This window comes from Lampetra planeri, chromosome 64, assembly GCF_965212315.1.
Source record: "Lampetra planeri chromosome 64, kcLamPlan1.2.h2, whole genome shotgun sequence".
Classification (NCBI taxonomy): domain Eukaryota; kingdom Metazoa; phylum Chordata; class Hyperoartia; order Petromyzontiformes; family Petromyzontidae; genus Lampetra; species Lampetra planeri.
In genome coordinates, this window is record NC_136170.1 from 413033 (window position 1) to 432435 (window position 19403).

Sequence of the window (19403 nt, forward strand, 5' to 3'; positions counted from 1 at the left end):
ATGGCGTGACATTTACAATGACTATTGGCAATGACAGTGTTGTTGACGATGATGATGTTGACAATGACTGTTGATAATGATGTGTTGGTGGCGATGGTGGCGATGTCGTGCAGGATGGATCGTCTCGGCGCACCGAGACGATGTACTTCGAGGACGGGCAGCGGAAGATCGACTACATCCTCGCTTACGAAGACTCCGCGGGGAAGGAGGCGGAGAAGAAAGAGGTGAGCGGGGGGGGGGTGCAGGGGGGGGGGGGGCATCGATCCTTCCGAGCCGTCCGCGACGACCAAGCGAGCGCCGGTACGGAACGACGTCGCTGGCCCAGAACCGCCACGCGTCCCGTCGTGACTCAAGCTGCCGCATGGCCGCTTCCCCCGGGCGTCGGTCGGCATCGATGTGACGCTTCGGAGATGTTAACTACCTCGCCTGGTGTGCAGGAGGTCGTGGGTGCGATCCTGACCCTGACGATGCCTGCTGCTGTATATTTGGAGTTTGCGTGTCTCTCTCTCTCATCATCATCACCACGTTGGCTAGATGTTAACTACCTCGCCTGGTATACAGGAGGTCGTGGGCTCGATCCCGACCCTGACGACGCCTGCTGGAGTTTGCGCGTCTCTCTCTCCCTGTCGTCATGAGGAATTATTCTCCGTTTAGATGATTTGGCTGCTGCTATAAATGCCCACGTGATGAGTCACCGCGCTGAGCTCCCATTTGTGATGGGCAGGTCGCTTCTGAATAATCGCTACGTAGCTCAGCGGGGCCTTACCTGGTAAAATACAAAACAGTTTATAGTTTAGTAAAGACCATCGGTGGGTCCTTAATAATTACCGCGTTGACGGATCCCTGGGGTCTCTGGCAGAGGTCGCAAACGGGTTTTGATTCCTTACCCGTACCCGTACCCGGCCGCACCAAGGTCGCAAACGGGTACCCGTACCCGTGCCCGGCCGGGTATGGGTACGGGTAGCCGGGTATCGGTAGGGTACGGGTATCGGGTACCCGGTTGCGACCTCTGGTCTCCGGTCCGCGTCGACGCGTGCCGCGCCTGAGCGACCGACGGGAGGCGGCCGTGGTGCGCTGATGAGTCTCGGCGAGGTTGAAGCCCGGCGCCGTGTGGCACTGATGAGTCTCGGCGAGGTTGAAGCCCGGCGACGTGTTGCGCTGGTGAGTCTCGGCGAGGTTGAAGCCCGGCGACGTGGTGCGCTGGTGAGTCTCGGCGAGGTTGAAGCCCGGCGCCGTGGTGCGCTGATGAGTCTCGCCGAGGTTGAAGCCCGGCGCCGTGGTGCGCTGATGAGTCTCGGCGAGGTTGAAGCCCGGCGCCGTGGTGCGCTGATGAGTCTCGCCGAGGTTGAAGCCCGGCGCCGTGGTGCGCTGATGAGTCTCGGCGAGGTTGAAGCCTGGCGACGTGGTGCGCTGATGAGTCTCGCCGAGGTTGAAGCCCGGCGCCGTGGTGCGCTGATGAGTCTCGCCGAGGTTGAAGCCCGGCGACGTGGTGCGCTGATGAGTCTCGCCGAGGTTGAAGCCCGGCGCCGTGGTGCGCTGATGAGTCTCGGCGAGGTTGAAGCCCGGCGCCGTGGTGCGCTGATGAGTCTCGCCGAGGTTGAAGCCCGGCGCCGTGGTGCACGATGAGGGGGAGCGACACGGCCAGTAGAATTGGCGGCGTCCGCTCTGCGTGAGTCATCGGCGGCGACTGCAGCAGCAGCAGCAGATGGTGGCAGCCGGATGAGATGACGTCACCCCAAGGCAGGGAGAACTCCGGAATGTGAATAATGAATGGTGCTTGTTGTGTGTGCGTCAGTGTCTGTTTTGTGTCTCTCTGTGTGTATCTCTGTATCTGTGTGTGTGTATCTCTGTATGTGTGTGTGTATTTCTGTATCTATGTGTGTGTGTATCTCTGTATCTATGTGTGTGTATCTGTGTGTGTGTGTATCTCTGTATCTGTGTGTGTGTATCTCTGTATGTGTGTGTGTATTTCTGTATCTATGTGTGTGTGTATCTCTGTATCTATGTGTGTGTATCTGTGTGTGTGTGTATCTCTGTGTGCGTAACTCTGTATCTGTGTGTGTGTGTGTCTCTGCGTGTGTGTGTCCGTGCTGGGCGTGGTGCTGGCCACCCACACCCCACACGTGTGCCACAGTGCCGGCCTTCATCGGTGCTGCTACTTGCCACTAACAGCGCTTGCCCCAACAGTCTGTTGAGGCTACACAGAGGGGATCTTTGTGTTGGTGTGTGTGCTGTGTATGTTTGTGTGTGCTGTGTATGTTTGTGTGTGCGTGTGCTGTGTTTGTGTGTGTGCTGTGTATGTATGTATGTGGGTGTGCTGTGTGTGTGTGCTGTGTGTGTGTGTGTGCTGTGTGTGTGCTGTGTATGTTTGTGTGTGCTGTGTATGTTTGTGTGTGCTGTGTATGTTTGTGTGTGCGTGTGCTGTGTATGTTTGTGTGTGCTGTGTATGTGCGTGTGCTGTGTTTGTGTGTGTGTGTGCTGTGTATGTTTGCGTGTGCGTGTACGCTGAACTTCTTTCGCACCGTATGTAGCCAACCGTGCTTATCGGAGGTGCGGGGGGTACGGCGACGAACTGTGAGCGGCGGGGAGGGAGAGAGAGAGAGCGAGATGTGCGGACGACTGCGACTGCCCGCTGTGCTTCTTACAACAAACATCTATTAAAATACAAAACATCTATGAATAATCATCTGCTCAAAGTGTGACCTTCCACACAGGAAGTGCCCCTCCCATCACTGCCACGACCCCTCCCTGCATCCCCCCACACTTCCTGCGCCTCCCACCACCCCCAAACAAAGACAAAGGTCCCCCGTGTAGACTTTTGGGGGCAAGTGCTGTTCATAGCGAGTAGCAGCACCTATATAGGCCAGCGCTGTGGCACACGAGGGGATGGTGGCCAGCACTAGGCCCGGCCGCCTTTGTCTCCCCAGTGGCGATGCTTACCACACGCCGCACCGGGTACCCATTGGAGGCTGAGTCGACCTAGGGGAGGCCAAGGACCGGTTCAGATAATTGCCACCGGTGTTGGCCGTGAGCAGGAATCGAACTCTGGTCACCGTTGTTACATAGACGCACACGCGCAGAGCGCACGCACAGCACATACACAACGCGCACACACCGACACGCACACACACCGACACGCACACACACCAACACGCACACGTACCAACACGCACACACACCAACACACAGGCAGCTGTGCGTGCCATCTGCTGTGACCCCACCACACCCACGGAGGGCGTTATCAGTCGTGGTCGATGTCACTCGGGCTGCCCGCACGATCCCTGCCCCGCACACTCCCTGCCCCGCACGCTCCCTGCCCCGCACGCTCGCCAAGACGGCTTGGGAGGATTCCGGCTTTGCCTCCTCACTCGCCGCCAGCGATACAGCCCCGAGGTGCACGTGAAGAGCGAACAAATGACATTGTGCGAAGAGTAATAATACATGTGCGTGCCTTTCTGGCAACACAACAGGAGTTGTGTTGGGACGCTCAAACGCGTTGTGTTGAGACGCTCACACGCCAAACAGGAATCAAGTTACTGCATTAAGAGTGCGTGTGCCGAACATGCACACACAACACGGCTCTCAGCGTGCTCGCATCGTCTTAGAAACTGATTGTCCTACTCCGGAGACGGCCGCCTCCGTCATGGCCTGGTCTCACCGGCAGCGTCAAGCCAGAGAACTTCGCCAAAAGACGAATGGTGCCACCAGGGCAGTCCCACTCTCAGGGCAGTCCCACTCTCAGGGCAGTCCCACTCTCAGGGCAGTCCCACTCTCAGGGCAGTCCCACTCTCAGCGCAGTCCCACTCTCAGGGCAGTCCCACTCTCAGGGCAGTCCCACTCTCAGGGCAGTCCCACTCTCAGGGCAGTCCCACTCTCAGGGCAGTCCCACTCTCAGCGCAGTCCCACTCTCAGGGCAGTCCCACTCTCAGGGCAGTCCCACTCTCAGGGCAGTCCCACTCTCAGGGCAGTCCCACTCTCAGGGCAGTCCCACTCTCAGGGCAGTCCCACTCTCAGGGCAGTCCCACTCTCAGGGCAGTCCCACTCTCAGGGCAGTCCCACTCTCAGGGCAGTCCCACTCTCAGGGCAGTCCCACTCTCAGGGCAGTCCCACTCTCAGGGCAGTCCCACTCTCAGGGCAGTCCCACTCTCAGGGCAGTCCCACTCTCAGGGCAGTCCCACTCTCAGGGCAGTCCCACTCTCAGGGCAGTCCCACTCTCAGCGCAGTCCCACTCTCAGGGCAGTCCCACTCTCAGGGCAGTCCCACTCTCAGGGCAGTCCCACTCTCAGGGCAGTCCCACTCTCAGGGCAGTCCCACTCTCAGGGCAGTCCCACTCTCAGGGCAGTCCCACTCTCAGGGCAGTCCCACTCTCAGGGCAGTCCCACTCTCAGGGCAGTCCCACTCTCAGGGCAGTCCCACTCTCAGGGCAGTCCCACTCTCAGGGCAGTCCCACTCTCAGGGCAGTCCCACTCTCAGGGCAGTCCCACTCTCAGGGCAGTCCCACTCTCAGGGCAGTCCCACTCTCAGGGCAGTCCCACTCTCAGGGCAGTCCCACTCTCAGGGCAGTCCCACTCTCAGGGCAGTCCCACTCTCAGGGCAGTCCCACTCTCAGGGCAGTCCCACTCTCAGGGCAGTCCCACTCTCAGGGCAGTCCCACTCTCAGGGCAGTCCCACTCTCAGGGCAGTCCCACTCTCAGGGCAGTCCCACTCTCAGGGCAGTCCCACTCTCAGGGCAGTCCCACTCTCAGGGCAGTCCCACTCTCAGGGCAGTCCCACTCTCAGGGCAGTCCCACTCTCAGGGCAGTCCCACTCTCAGGGCAGTCCCACTCTCAGGGCAGTCCCACTCTCAGGGCAGTCCCACTCTCAGGGCAGTCCCACTCTCAGGGCAGTCGTAGCTTGGGGTGAGCAGCAAAATCGTGGGATGCCTTTTTTGCCAGCATCAAAGTACGTTTGAACATCTTCACACGTCCTGTTTTATTTAAGAAAGGGTAAAACCTGATCTTATTTTTCATACTTTTATATGAATGTGTAGACAACCCGCCGCCACCCGACACAGCCAATTAGTGAGTTGTTGTCACGTAATCAAAGCGTGCCAATTCGTTTGCTACTTCACGCATTTAGATGACCGCGATGTAACCCATAGAGCTGGTGTTGTGGAACATATCGGTCCTCGAAAGCCTCCGTGTTGAATGGGAGATGTTAGCTCCCTCTCCTGGTGTGCAGGAGGCCGTGGCTTCGATCCCGACCCTGACCCCTTAATATTTAGAGTCTGCGTCTCTCTCTCTCTCCGTGGTCACTGGGTCCTCCGGTTTTCCCCTCCACATTTGGAATCGTGTGCTCAGAGTAACTGGCTTCTGCGACACATTTCCCCCTGGTGGTGGTGACGATGATGAGAAGCCGCTACCATTTGTGCTTGCCGGGTCACTTCTGAAACAGAGAGCTACTGTTGCTCAGTGGGCCTTACCTGGTACAATGAAAAACAGTAGTTGAGTTGTTTAAAATAGTTGGACGGTTTGCTCGCTCTCTTGGTGATATAGATGCTGGCTCCTTTCGTCAACCAACTTTGTCTGTAAGCAGCCGGTGGCGACGGTGATGGTCACGAGGATGACGACGTGACACTCGGTGCGGCTTCCGTGACCAACGTGATCCAATTTAGAGGTTTCTCCTTCTGGGTTGGATCGCGCGAATATGAATGCGTCCGTTAAACCCGCAACACCACCACACGGCCAATTGGTAAAGGTTCGTCACGTAAACAGAACGTGCCGATTGGTTACCGGTGCAGCGCTAACCGGTTGCGTGTTGGAGAGTAAACCCACTGCAACGTTTACCGTGACGTTTCGCCGGTAATTGCAGCAACAACAACAACAATCAGCATCAACAGGCGACAACCAGAGTTGTGGAGAAATCCTCCCCCTGCTCCGTTCGTTGAATACATCGCAAACCCCTCACTCGCTGGGCTTGTCTGCGTGGCAGAGGTCGCAAACGGGTTTTGATTCCTTACCCGTACCCGGCCGCACCAGGGTCGCAAATGGGTACCCGTACCCGGCCGGGTACGGGTACCCGTTCCCTACCCGTACCCTACCTGAAATGAGTGACAAACGGTTACTCACCAGTGACTCACGGCCTACCCGTACCCGGCCGCACCAGGGTCGCAAACAGCTACCCGTACCCGGCTGGGTACAGGTAGCCGAGTATCGGGTAGGGTACGGGTATCGGGTAGGGTACGGGTATCGGGTACCCGGTTGCGACCTCTGCCGCGTGGTGGTGGTGGGTTTAACGACACATTTATATTTACGCGATCTAGCCCGATTAAAAAAAAAAAACCTCTCTTGTGAAGATGACGACGACCTCCCACTGCCCCCCGACCCCCTCTCCCCTCTCTTCTAGGATCGTCGCAAAACCTTTGAGCTGAACCTGCAGAAGAAGTACGGCCTACTCCTGGAGACGGTGGACAAAAGTGTACGTGAGCCCTTTAAACAAACATCTATAATTATTACAACACCGATGAACTCGCACAGAGACTCGTAGACTCACACAGAGACCCATAGACTCACACAGAGAGACATAGACTCACACAGAGACCCATAGACTCACACAGAGAGACATAGACTCACACAGAGACCCATAGACTCACACAGAGACCCATAGCCTCATACAGAGACCCATAGACCCACACAGAGCCAGTGACTCCCGCAGAGACCCATAGACTCACACAGAGACCCATAGCCTCACACAGAGACCCATAGACCCACACAGAGCCAGTGACTCCCGCAGAGACCCAAAGACTCACACAGAGACCCATAGCCTCACACAGAGACCCATAGACCCACACAGAGACCCATAGACCCACACAGAGCCAGTGACTCCCGCAGAGACCCAAAGACTCACACAGAGACCCATAGCCTCATACAGAGACCCATAGACCCACACAGAGCCAGTGACTCCCGCAGAGACCCAAAGACTCACACAGAGACCCATAGCCTCACACAGAGACCCATAGACCCACACAGAGCCAGTGACTCCCGCAGAGACCCAAAGACTCACACAGAGACCCATAGACCCACACAGAGCCAGTGACTCCCGCAGAGACTCAAAGACTCACACAGAGACCCATAGCCTCACACAGAGACCCATAGACCCACACAGAGCCAGTGACTCCCGCAGAGACCCATAGCCTCATACAGAGACCCATAGACCCACACAGAGCCAGTGACTCCCGCAGAGACTCAAAGACTCACACAGAGACCCATAGACCCACACAGAGCCAGTGACTCCCGCAGAGACTCAAAGACTCACACAGAGACCCATAGACCCACACAGAGCCAGTGACTTCCGCAGAGACTCAAAGACTCACACAGAGACCCATAGACCCACACAGAGCCAGTGACTCCCACAGAGCCAGTGACTCCCGCAGAGACCCAAAGACTCGCACAGAGACCCATAGTGTGTCCTTACCCTCACCTCTGATTAACATGGTTGGCTACGTACGGTACGAAAGAAGTTGAACATACATAGATCTGCTCTGTGAGCCTCTTCCCAGCACCACCACCGTCACCGCCGCTGTGTTTCCTCTCTGCCCCGTGAGTGTTTTCCCTCCGCCCCGTGAGTGTATCTCGCCACGACCACAAAGTGCTCTCCGTGTGGCCACTCTCTGCCGTCCCGTGTCCGACATGTCGAGACCGCAGGGAGACGCTTCAACCCGAGCGAGAAGAACGGCGTCACGGCGCGAGTGTGCGATTGTGTGTGTGTTGTTGTGTGTGATTGTACGCGTGTTGTTGCGTGTGTCGTCGTCACAGTCGGCGACGGACGGCAAGACCTACTTCGTGAAGGTGCACGCTCCCTTCGAGGTGCTCTGCACCTTCGCCGAGAAACTTCACATCAAGGTGAGCGGGGCACGGAGACCCCCAGGTGGTGAGTGGGGCACGGAGACCCCCAGGTGGTGGGTGGGGCACGGAGACCCCCAGCTGATGGGTGGGGCAGGGAGACCCCCAGATGGTGAGTGGGGCAGGGAGACCCCCAGGTGGTGGGTGGGGCAGGGAGACCCCCAGATGGTGAGTGGGGCACGGAGACCCCCAGGTGGTGGGTGGGGCAGGGAGACCCCCAGCTGATGGGTGGGGCAGGGAGACCCCCAGATGGTGGGTGGGGCAGGGAGACCCCCAGCTGATGGGTGGGGCACGGAGACCCCCAGGTGGTGGGTGGGGCAGGGAGACCTCCAGGTGGTGGGTGGGGCAGGGAGACCCCCAGGTGGTGGGTGGGGCAGGGAGACCTCCAGGTGGTGGGTGGGGCAGGGAGACCCCCAGGTGGTGGGTGGGGCAGGGAGACCCCCAGATGGTGGGTGGGGCAGGGAGACCCCCAGCTGATGGGTGGGGCACGGAGACCCCCAGGTGGTGGGTGGGGCAGGGAGACCTCCAGGTGGTGGGTGGGGCAGGGAGACCCCCAGGTGGTGGGTGGGGCAGGGAGACCCCCAGGTGGTGGGTGGGGCAGGGAGACCCCCAGCTGATGGGTGGGGCAGGGAGACCCCCAGGTGGTGGGTGGGGCAGGGAGACCCCCAGGTGGTGGGTGGGGCAGGGAGACCCCCAGGTGGTGGGTGGGGCAGGGAGACCCCCAGGTGGTGGGTGGGGCAGGGAGACCCCCAGCTGATGAGTGGGGCAGGGAGACCCCCAGGTGGTGGGTGGGGCAGGGAGACCCCCAGGTGGTGGGTGGGGCAGGGAGACCCCCAGGTGGTGAGTGGGGCAGGGAGACCCCCAGGTGGTGGGTGGGGCAGGGAGACCCCCAGGTGGTGGGTGGGGCAGGGAGACCCCCAGGTGGTGAGTGGGGCACGGAGACCCCCAGGTGGTGGGTGGGGCAGGGAGACCCCCAGGTGGTGGGTGGGGCAGGGAGACCCCCAGGTGGTGAGTGGGGCAGGGAGACCCCCAGGTGGTGGGTGGGGCAGGGAGACCCCCAGCTGATGGGTGGGGCAGGGAGACCCCCAGGTGGTGAGTGGGGCAGGGAGACCCCCAGGTGGTGAGTGGGGCAGGGAGACCCCCAGGTGGTGGGTGGGGCAGGGAGACCCCCAGCTGATGGGTGGGGCAGGGAGACCCCCAGGTGGTGGGTGGGGCAGGGAGACCCCCAGGTGGTGGGTGGGGCAGGGAGACCCCCAGCTGATGGTGGGGGGGGGTAGCGACGCGCCTCTGTGTGACCCCTGGCTCCCTCCTTCCCTCTCCTGCATGACGGTGATGATGACGGTGATGATGACGGTGATGATGACGGTGATGATGACGGTGACAGCGATGATGGTTACGACGGCGGTGGTGGTGATGATGTCGATGATGACGGTGATGATGATCGTGATGGTGATGAGGGTGATGATGTCGATGATCGTGATGACGGTGATGATGGTGATGATGTCGATGATCGTGATGATGATGACGGTTCAGTTGAGTTTATTTTGAAGGACCCTGTGAGCCGAGAAGCTCTTAATTCGGTGTTTCATCAACAAAAGCAACAACACCGCTGCTTTTCCGACAAACGCAACATGTCGCAGTAAAATAAATCGACGGTAAACAATCACAGATCAGATAAATAAAAAAATAGCTGGCAAATCATAAGTGCAATCAAAAAATTATCTTTTTTGTTTTTTAAAGAATCACGATCGATAACAGTGATGACGGCGATCGTGATGACGACAGCCATGATGGTGATGGTGACGATGATGATGGTGGTAACGATGATGATGATAGCGACGATGATGATGATGATAGCGGCGGCGGTGAGGGTGAGGGCGACGATGATGATGATAGCGGCGATGATGATGATAGCGGCGGCGGTGACGGCGGTGAGGGTGAGGGTGACGATGATGATGATAGCGACGATGATGATGATAGCGACGATGACGGTGATGGTGACGATGATGATCATGATAGCGACGATGACGGTGATGGTGACGATGATGATGATGATAGCGGCGGCGGTGATGGTGACGACGACGACGATGGTGGCGACGGTGGCGGCGGTGAGGGTGACGAGGGCGGTGTGGGCACACAGGTGCCGGTGAAGGAGAACCAGGTGCAGCGTGACACGACGCTGCGCTCGTGCCTGGAGAAGCTGTACAAGCTGAGTCCCGACGTGATCCGTGCCGACGTGGAGTACTTCACGGCGCCGTTCCAGATGAGCCACCGCGACGCCTTCCTCATCCACGACCAGGAGGCCTTCTTCAGCGAGACCACGCGCAACCGCATCGTACGCACACACACACACGCACGCTCGCTCCTACACGCACACACACACACACACGCTCCTACACGCACACACGCACGTACACACTCCTACACACACACACGCACGCTCCTACACGTACACACGCACACACACACACACACATGCGCATACACGCTCCTACACGCACACACGCACGCTCCTACAAGCTCCTACACACACGCACACGCACGTACGCACGTACACGCACGTACAAACACGCACATACACGCTCCTACACGCACACACGCACCTATGTATAGGCACGTACACGCGCAACCACATCGTACGTGGTGCACTACGTGCTGCGTGCTGCCTGTAGGTGTACTACGTGCTGTGTGCTGCTGCCTGTAGGTGTACTACGTGCTGTCGCGCTGTGGCTACACGGAGGAGGAGGACGAGGAGAAGGTGCGGTTCGGGATCGAACGGCTGCTGAGCAACGGCACCTACAGCGCAGCTTACCCCCTCCACGACGTACGGGCACGCACGCACACACGTACACACACGTACACACACGTGTACACACACGTGCACATACACGTACACATACACACGTACACACATACACACGTACACACACGTACACACATGCACACGCACGCACTTACATACACACGCACGCACTTACATACACGCACGCACACCCACGCGCGCACACACGCACACACACGCACGCACACACGCACACGCGCCCTCCAGCGTGCAGACGTATGGCCTTCCCGGGGAAGCCCCTGCACATCTTCCGACCCGAAGGCTACTACCCACAGAGGCCGCACGTTGTATTATTGTTCTGGTAAATTCGGAACGGAATCTGAAAAGAAAACAAACTGATGGCGTTCTCATGGAAGGGGTTCATGGGGAGAACGGGAGGGGGTGGGAGGAATGTAACCACGGAAAAGATTAATGGAGTGTTGATGACTTGGCCGCTAATCCCCCACACCTGCCTGCCTGGCTGGCTGCCTGCCTGCCTGGCTGCCTGCCTGCCTGGCTGGCTGCCTGGCTGGCTGCCTGGCTGGCTGGCTGCCTGGCTGGCTGGCTGCCTGGCTGACTGGCTGGCTGCCTGGCTGGCTGACTGCCTGGCTGGCTGCTTGGCTGGCTGCCTGGCTGGCTGCCTGGCTGCCTGGCTGCCTGGCTGCCTGCCTGGCTATGCCGACGACGTCATTTCACCGCCGGTGTGAGCTGGGAGTTGGAGGTGGCTCGCTTTGTTCGCTCGGCTTGCGCTCACCGCCGCCGCCACCGCCATCGCCGGCGAGCGTTCCATCCCCCCCTACCACCCCCTCGCCGATTCTGCCGGCGGTCCCCACCCCCCCCGCCCCCCCGCCCCCCACGGAGACGAAGTTCTTGCCAACGCGGGAATTTTTAAATCCTCCCGTCGCGCGTTTAGAAAACTCGTCGCCGCGGCGAGACCCCTCGACCCCTCGACCCCTCGAGCCCTCGAGCAGGGGAGACGAGATGTTGTCGCCCTCGCCTGGTGGTGCGCACGAGGTCGTGAGTCCCATCCCGACCGCCTGACGACGCCTGCTGCTGCTGCTGTGTATTTGTAGTCTTCTCTCTCTTTTCTCTCCCCGTGGTCGCGTGGATTTTTCCTCCGGGTCCTCCAAGGAGAGAGAGACGCCGCAAACTCCAGATATACAGCGGCGGGCGGGCGGGCGCCGGGGTTGTCGATCGAACCCACGAGCTCCTGCGTACCAGGCGAGGTAGTCAACATCTCCTAGCCACCGGTGGCGCCCGAGAGCCAGCCCCGCGCTGGCCTGGCTCTGGAAAAATCTGCGTGTAGGGACGAGTGAGAGGGGGGGAGAAACGGTTTGGCCACGCGAACTTTGCTGTGGCGAGTGACGGTGGGATGGATGGACAGCGGTGGTGGCGGTGGTGGCGGTGGTGGCGGCGGCGGTGGTGGTGGTAGTGGCGGTGGTGGCGGCGGCGGTGGTGGTGGTGGTGGCGGTGACTGAGCGTCTCTGTGTTGCTGTTTGCAGTCGCTGGCCGGCGTTGATTCACTGCTAACTTCCGATGCCGAGGTGGGTATCACCTCATCAAAATGACCGCCCTCTCTCTCCCCCTTCAACCCTCGTCATTTTGATATTTTATTCGACGTCTCCTGTCGGAGCTTTTACCTCCTCCACCTCCTTTTCTTCGCGAGCTTCTTCACGGCTTTGACGCGAGCGGTCCCCAACCCGTGCTCCAGCACAGCTGTCGTGGACGCTATGAACGCCATGTACGCACGCACGTACGTATAGCGGCGTACGTTGAATTTCCTTCTCACCGTACGTAGCCAGCCGCGCCAATCGGAGGTGCGTGTCTGCCCGTAGCGACCCAGCACCGCTGTAGCGGCAGTGAGGGGTTGGCGAGCCAATACCGTGTGGCTGAACGTCACAAATCCACATTACAGACATCGTACAACTTACGACGATTGTTATTACGATGCTATTTGGGCAGCGGTTTGGCTGCTTAAAATTGTTCATATTTTTTGCAACGATAGGCTACGTACGGTGCTGAAGGAAGTTGAACAACGTACGTCCACACACGTACGTCCACACACGTACGTACACACACGTACGTACACACACGTACGTACACGCACGTACATACACACACGTACGTACACACACGTACGTCCACACACGTACGTCCACACACGTACGTACACACACGTACGTACACACACGTACGTACACGTACATACACACACGTACGTACACACACGTACATACACACACGTACGTACACACACGTACGTACACACACGTACGTACACACACGTACGTACACACACGTACGTACACACACGTACGTACACACGCACAACACGTTGCCTGCTGCACGGTTGGGAACCAGCAGCCTCGCAAGCTTTCAAAATCAGGGCCGGATTACGTTTGAACGCTTGGACGCGGAGTTGTTGTGGTGTTGGATGGTGAGGTGGTGGCAGAGGGGGTCCCCCCACTCCACTCGCTCTCTCTGTTGAACCTTCAATTCCTCCTTCCCTTGACTGTTGAACCCACCACCTGTTCCTGATGATGGCGATACCACCAAACTCCTCCACTGGCACTTAGTCCGATTCTGGTTTTCTAAAACCCGATTGGTACAGATCACGAATCTGGATCTAAGTTTAAAAACGATCGACAGCGCTTGGACATCCACAGCTGGCCGCCGCGGTGGCTAGGAGATGTTAACTACCTCTCCTGGTACACAGGAGGTCGTGGGTTCGATCCTGACCCTGACGATGCCTGTTGTATATTTGGCGAGATGTTAACTACCTCTCCTGGTACACAGGAGGTCATGAGTTCGACCCTGACCCTGACGATGTCCGCTATTATTTGGAGTTTGCGTGTTTCTCTCTCCCTGTGGTCGCGTGGATTTTTCTCTCCGGGTCCTCCATTTTTTTCCCCCTTCACTTTTAGAATGAGCGTCACGCGCATTTCGAGTGTTTGGCTGCCACTATAAACTTCCACACGATCACGATGATGAGTCGCTTCTGAAAAGAGCTGTTCTAGCTCAGTAAAATACAAAGTGAAATAAAACCCGGTGGCTGTGTGAGCATCGTAGTTGCCGCACCGCGCCGCGCCATGAACCTGGCGACCCGAGTTCGATTCCTGCTCACGGCCACGAACGCCGGCGACGTTTAATCTGAACCAGGTCCTGGGCCTCCCCTAGGTTGACTCGGCCTCAAATGCGTACTTGCTGCAGCGGTGTGGAAACATCGCCGCTGGGGAGACAAAGGCGGCCGGGCGTGGTGCTGGCCACCCGCCCCCTCGTGTGCCACAGTGCCGCCCTTCATAGGTGCTGCTACTCGCTACTCGCAGCACTTGCCCCGACAGCCTGTTGAGGCTACACGGGGGATCTTTGCCCGCGTCATGCGCGAGGACCGCCGCAGTGGTAAAAACTTTCTCGACGCCATTAGAGCGGCTCTGCTTTCCCAGAAGCAGAATCAATTTAATATTTATTATTCATACCCGAGGAAATCCGATGAGCTGTGAAGCTCTCTGTGACGGGCGCTGCGGGTTTGGGCCGCTCTCAGGTTCCACGTTGAGTTGGTGGCGGGCGCGGCCAGCTGAGAGACCAGCTGACGGTAGATCCCCGGTTGCGAGGCTCTCCTGGGGCATCGCGTCTGCTACCAGTAGGAGGGGGTGGGCGGGATGCGTGTGTCGTGATCGCTGCCCACTGTTGCCTGTCTGGTCACAATCCCAGTCGCGTGAGGGCACCGTGGTGGCCAGGAGATGTTAACTACCTCGCCTGGTCTACAGGAGGTCGTGGGTTCTATCCCGGCCCTGACGATGCCCGCTGCTGCTGTATATTTGGAGTTTGCGTGTCTCTCTCTCCGCGTGGTCGCGTGGATTTTTCTCCGGGTCCTCCGGTTTTTTCCCCCTCCACATTTAGAATCGACGTCACGCGTTCACAGTGTTTGGCTGCTGCTATAAATGTCCACGTGGTGGCTGAGCTGTCGTTTGCGATCGCCAGGTCGCTTCTGAAAAAAATCTACGTAGCTCAGTGGGGTTCTTACCTGGTAAAGCAAAAAATAGTTCAGTTTTAGTTTTTGATTCACGGCCGAGATTTTCGAATTCGGGAAAATGTGGACGCTGTCACCAGTGGCACGCCAACGGCGACTGCGGCAAAGAGCTTTCTAGCTCATCGGATTCCTCCAGTGCAAATAATTATTGAGATTCTGATAGTCCGGACTCTGCTTTAGTGCGGCGGCCTCCGCTGCGTTAGTCTCTCAGTCGTGGCCAGGGCACTTCTCAAGAATGCGTTCAAAATAGTTGAGTTGCCTTTGTTGTTTATTGTTTAAGTGATCTGTTGTTTACCTTTACTTTACTTTGCACTCCTACCGCGTGTTTGTGTTGTTTGTTGTTGTAATGTTCTTAGCCCATGCCCCTACTGGACATCTGTGACACGGAGCTTCATAGCTCATCAGATTCCTCCTCCTGCAGTCTAATTATTACGATCGTGATGGTCCGGCCTCTGCGTTAGTCCGGCCCTGTCTGCCTCTTGCTTGCTCACCTTTCTATCCTTCCTCACCCTCCCTCACCCTCTCCTCACCCCGCACTACTGCTCCCCCCACAAACCCTCACACGCACTCACTCGCACACACGCACACGACAAAAGATCCCCCGTATAGCCTCAACAGACTGTTGGGGCAAGTGTTGTTAGCGAGTAGCACCGCCTATTAAAGGCCGGCACGGCACACGATAGCAGTTCCACTGTGGGTGTGGGTTTAGCTATGGGAGGAGTAAACCGGAGAACCCGGAGGAAACTCACGCAGAAGAGGGGGAGATCACACACACTCCACGCTCTCACTCTGCAGAACACACACACACTCCACTCTCTCACTCTGCAGAACACACACACACTCCACTCTCTCACTCTGCAGAACACACACACACTCCACGCTCTCACTCTGCAGAACACACACACACTCCACTCTCTCACTCTGCAGAACACACACACACTCCACTCTCTCACTCTGCAGAACACACACACACTCCACTCTCTCACTCCACTCTCTCACTCTCACAGACACTCCACACAGTAAGACGCCCCAGTCGGGAGTGAAACCCAGGCTTTGCTTACCACGTGGCACCACTGTCAACACTGCCACCAAAGACAATCAACGTGACGTCGCGTGACGGTCGCTTTGAGCCCAAGAGGCTCGGAACGTGGAGTGAACTCACTCACTCACTCTCACTCACTCATCCACTCACTCACCCACTCACTCAACCACTCACTCAACCACTCAAGCACTTACTCAAGCACTCACCCACTGACACACCCACTCACACACCCACTCACTCAGCCACTCACCCACTCACTCAATCACTCACTCAATCACTCACTCACTCACTCAACCACTCACTCACCCATTCACTCACTCACCCACTCACCCACACACTCACTCACCCACCCACTCAACCACTCACCCACCCACTCACCCACACACTCACCACCCACTCACCCACTCACTCACCCACCCACCCACTCAACCACTCACCACCCACTCACCCACACACTCACCACCCACTCACCCACACACTCACCACCCACACACTCACCCACACACTCACCCACACACTCACCACCCACACACTCACCCACACACTCACCCACACACTCACCACCCACACACGAGCACTCACCGCTGTCCAGCCGCGTGGTGCCGCTGCTTTCCAGCGAGAGCCGTGCCGGGCACGGTGATGGTGACTCACTAGGAAACAGCTAAATGTGTGGACGATGTGAGTGGTGAATAGCTACTGGCTGGTGAGCGGCTGCTGAGTGTCGGCTGGTGAGTGTCGGCTGGTGAGTGTCGGCTGGTGAGTGTCGGCTGGTGAGTGTCGGCTGGTGAGTGTCGGCTGGTGAGTGTCGGCTGGTGAGTGTCGGCTGGTGAGTGTCGGCTGGTGAGTGTCGGCTGGTGAGTGTCGGCTGGTGAGTGTCGGCTGGTGAGTGTCGGCTGGTGAGTGTCGGCTGGTGAGTGCCGCGTGGGCGTGCGTGTTGCAGAGTAAGTACTGGAAGGAGACGGCGGATGCCCACGGAGGCAGCGAGCGACTGGTGCTGTACAGCGAGTGGGCACGGCCTGCACGCTTCTACAAGCAGCAGCCTCTCAACTTCATACGGTGGGCACGGGGGGGGGGCACGGGGGGGCACGGGGGGGGCACGGGGGGGGGCACGGGGGGGGCATGGGGGGGGGCACACGAGTGAGTGGATGAGTGTGCGGGTGGGTGGGTGGGTTGATGAGTCGGTGCGTGAGTGGCTGCATCTGCCGGTCATCTCAGTCGGTCAACCCATGGTACACAGGCCACGAGGAGATGTGGAGCTGAGTGGACTTGCCAATGACTGGTACCAGCGGTGTCAAGATCGGCCTCTGTGGAGGAGGAGGCTCGTGAAGGACGCTACTGGGCAGTTGGAGGCAGTCGCCCTCCAACGACAACGGAGGGGGGAGGAGCGACGCTCACAACAACGAGCGGAGCGCCAGGGGGCTACAGCACAGCAAGTTGGCACAGTAGGGGGCACAGGTGGTACATCGGCCACTCATGTTAAGTCGGTCAACCCATGGCACCTGCTGGGTCTGTCCCGTGACCTGACAGCGAACCTTTTACACTTCATGTGGCCTTAAAGTGCACCTAGCCTGGCACAAACGCCTTGGTGACGTCACCGCCACTTTCGGCGGAAAATGGTGGTTGTTGTTGTTTGAGTGGCAGGGTCGGGTTGCCACCTGTCCTGTTTTTCCCTGGATCATCGTCCTTGTTGAGTAGGCAGCTGCTGCTGCTGCTGCTTCTACCCACAGAAATCCGTTGGTCATCCCAGACAGGCAGCCCACAACTCTGTCCCGTGACCTCCTGCGCCTGTCCCGTGACCTCCTGGGTCTGTCCCGTGACCTCCTGGGTCTGTCCCGTGACCTCCTGGGTCTGTCCCGTGACCTCCTGGGTCTGTCCCGTGACCTCCTGGGTCTGTCCCGTGACCACCTCCCGCCAGCAGCGAGGGCCTTCCTCGATTCACTTGACGGCCTCGACGTGCACCTAGCCTGGCACAAGCGCGCCGCAGTGACGCTGCCGCCCCTGAGTACAAACGGCGCTTGTTGTCGTGGTGCGTGCTGCAGGAAGTACTTTGGGGAGAAGATTGCGCTGTACTTTGCCTGGCTGGGCTTCTACACCTTCATGCTGTTCATCGCCGCCGTGGTCGGCACCGGCTGCTTCATCTACGGCCTCTGCACCATGGACGACGGCGTGTGGAGGTGGGTGGTGAGATGGGTGGGTGGTGAGATGGGTGGGTGGTGAGATGGGTGAGTGGGTGGTGAGATGGGTGGGTGGGTGGTGAGATGGGTGGGTGGGTGGTGAGATGGGTGGGTGGGTGGTGAGATGGGTGGGTGGGTGGTGAGATGGGTGGGTGGTGAGATGGGTGGGTGGGTGGTGAGATGGGTGGGTGGGTGGTGAGATGGGTGGGTGGGTGGTGAGATGGGTGGGTGGGTGGTGAGATGGGTGGGTGGGTGGTGAGATGGGTGGGTGGGTGGTGAGATGGGTGGGTGGGTGGTGAGATGGGTGGGTGGGTGGTGAGATGGGTGGGTGGGTGGTGAGATGGGTGGGTGGGTGGTGAGATGGGTGGGTGGGTGGTGAGATGGGTGGGTGGGTGGTGAGATGGGTGGGTGGGTGGTGAGATGGGTGGGTGGGTGGGTGGTGAGATGGGTGGGTGGGTGGGTGGTGAGATGGGTGGGTGGGTGGGTGGTGAGATGGGTGGGTGGGTGGGTGGTGAGATGGGTGGGTGGGTGGTGAGATGGGTGAGTGGGTGGTGAGATGGGTGGGTGGGTGGGTGGTGAGATGGGTGGGTGGGTGGTGAGATGGGTGAGTGGGTGGTGAGATAGGTGGGTGGGTGGTGAGATAGGTGGGTGGGTGGTGAGATGGGTGGGTGGGTGGTGAGATGGGTGGGTGGGTGGTGAGATGGGTGGGTGGGTGGTGAGATGGGTGGGTGGGTGGTGAGATGGGTGGGTGGGTGGTGAGATGGGTGGGTGGGTGGTGAGATGGGTGAGTGGGTGGTGAAATGGGTGGGTGGTGAGATGGGTGGGTGGGTGGTGAGATGGGTGGGTGGGTGGTGAGATGGGTGAGTGGGTGGTGAGATGGGTGAGTGGGTGGTGAGATGGGTGAGTGGGTGGTGAGACGGGTGGGTGGGGAGACGGGTGGGTGGGGAGACGGGTGGATAGGGGTTCGGGGTGTGTCGGTGGGGGGGACGTGTGGGTGGGTGGGTGGGTGGGTTCTTGTAGGGCAGCGCGCCAACTGCTACTACACTACCGCTCACAACAGCGGCTACAGCATCGGCCCGGCCCAGCGACGGCCTCGGCGGGGATGCCTGCCGTGAAGACGGCTCCCGCCGGGCTGAGCCAACCCCCCTCCCGTGCGTCTGCCCGCCCAGCAAGGAGATCTGCGACGCCAACATCGGCGGGAGGTTCATCATGTGCCCTCAGTGCGACAAGCAGTGCACCTACTGGAGGCTGAACATCACCTGCAGCTCCTCCAAGGTGAGTGGAGACGCTCACCTTGAGATGGGTGGGACACGTGGTGTGCAGGAGGAGGAGGTAGTGATGGGTGGGACACGTGGTGTGGGGGAGGAGGAGGGAGTGATGGGTGGGACACGTGGTGTGGAGGGTCGACGAGCAGGAGGCCAGGTCACTGAGACCGCTATTGCAGTGACTCCCAGAG

At 58.9% G+C, this 19403-nt stretch overlaps 1 protein-coding gene across 7 annotated transcripts in view; it reads left to right on the forward strand.

Moving 5' to 3' along the window:
• Nucleotides 1–19403, forward strand: part of LOC144737094 (anoctamin-5-like) — a 43977-nt gene that overhangs the window by 10681 nt on the left and 13893 nt on the right. For 5 of the 7 annotated variants that reach the window (XM_078619762.1, XM_078619764.1, XM_078619761.1 and 2 more), the window contains 9 exons: nt 114–224; nt 6385–6456; nt 7794–7880; nt 10021–10215; nt 10585–10704; nt 12204–12245; nt 16714–16829; nt 17813–17947; nt 19117–19222. In XM_078619762.1, coding sequence (XP_078475888.1) covers nt 114–224; nt 6385–6456; nt 7794–7880; nt 10021–10215; nt 10585–10704; nt 12204–12245; nt 16714–16829; nt 17813–17947; nt 19117–19222 — 984 coding nt within the window. The remainder of the gene's footprint in view (nt 1–113; nt 225–6384; nt 6457–7793; nt 7881–10020; nt 10216–10584; nt 10705–12203; nt 12246–16713; nt 16830–17812; nt 17948–19116; nt 19223–19403) is intronic. The other 2 variants (XM_078619763.1, XM_078619767.1) reach the window with 1 other exon arrangement.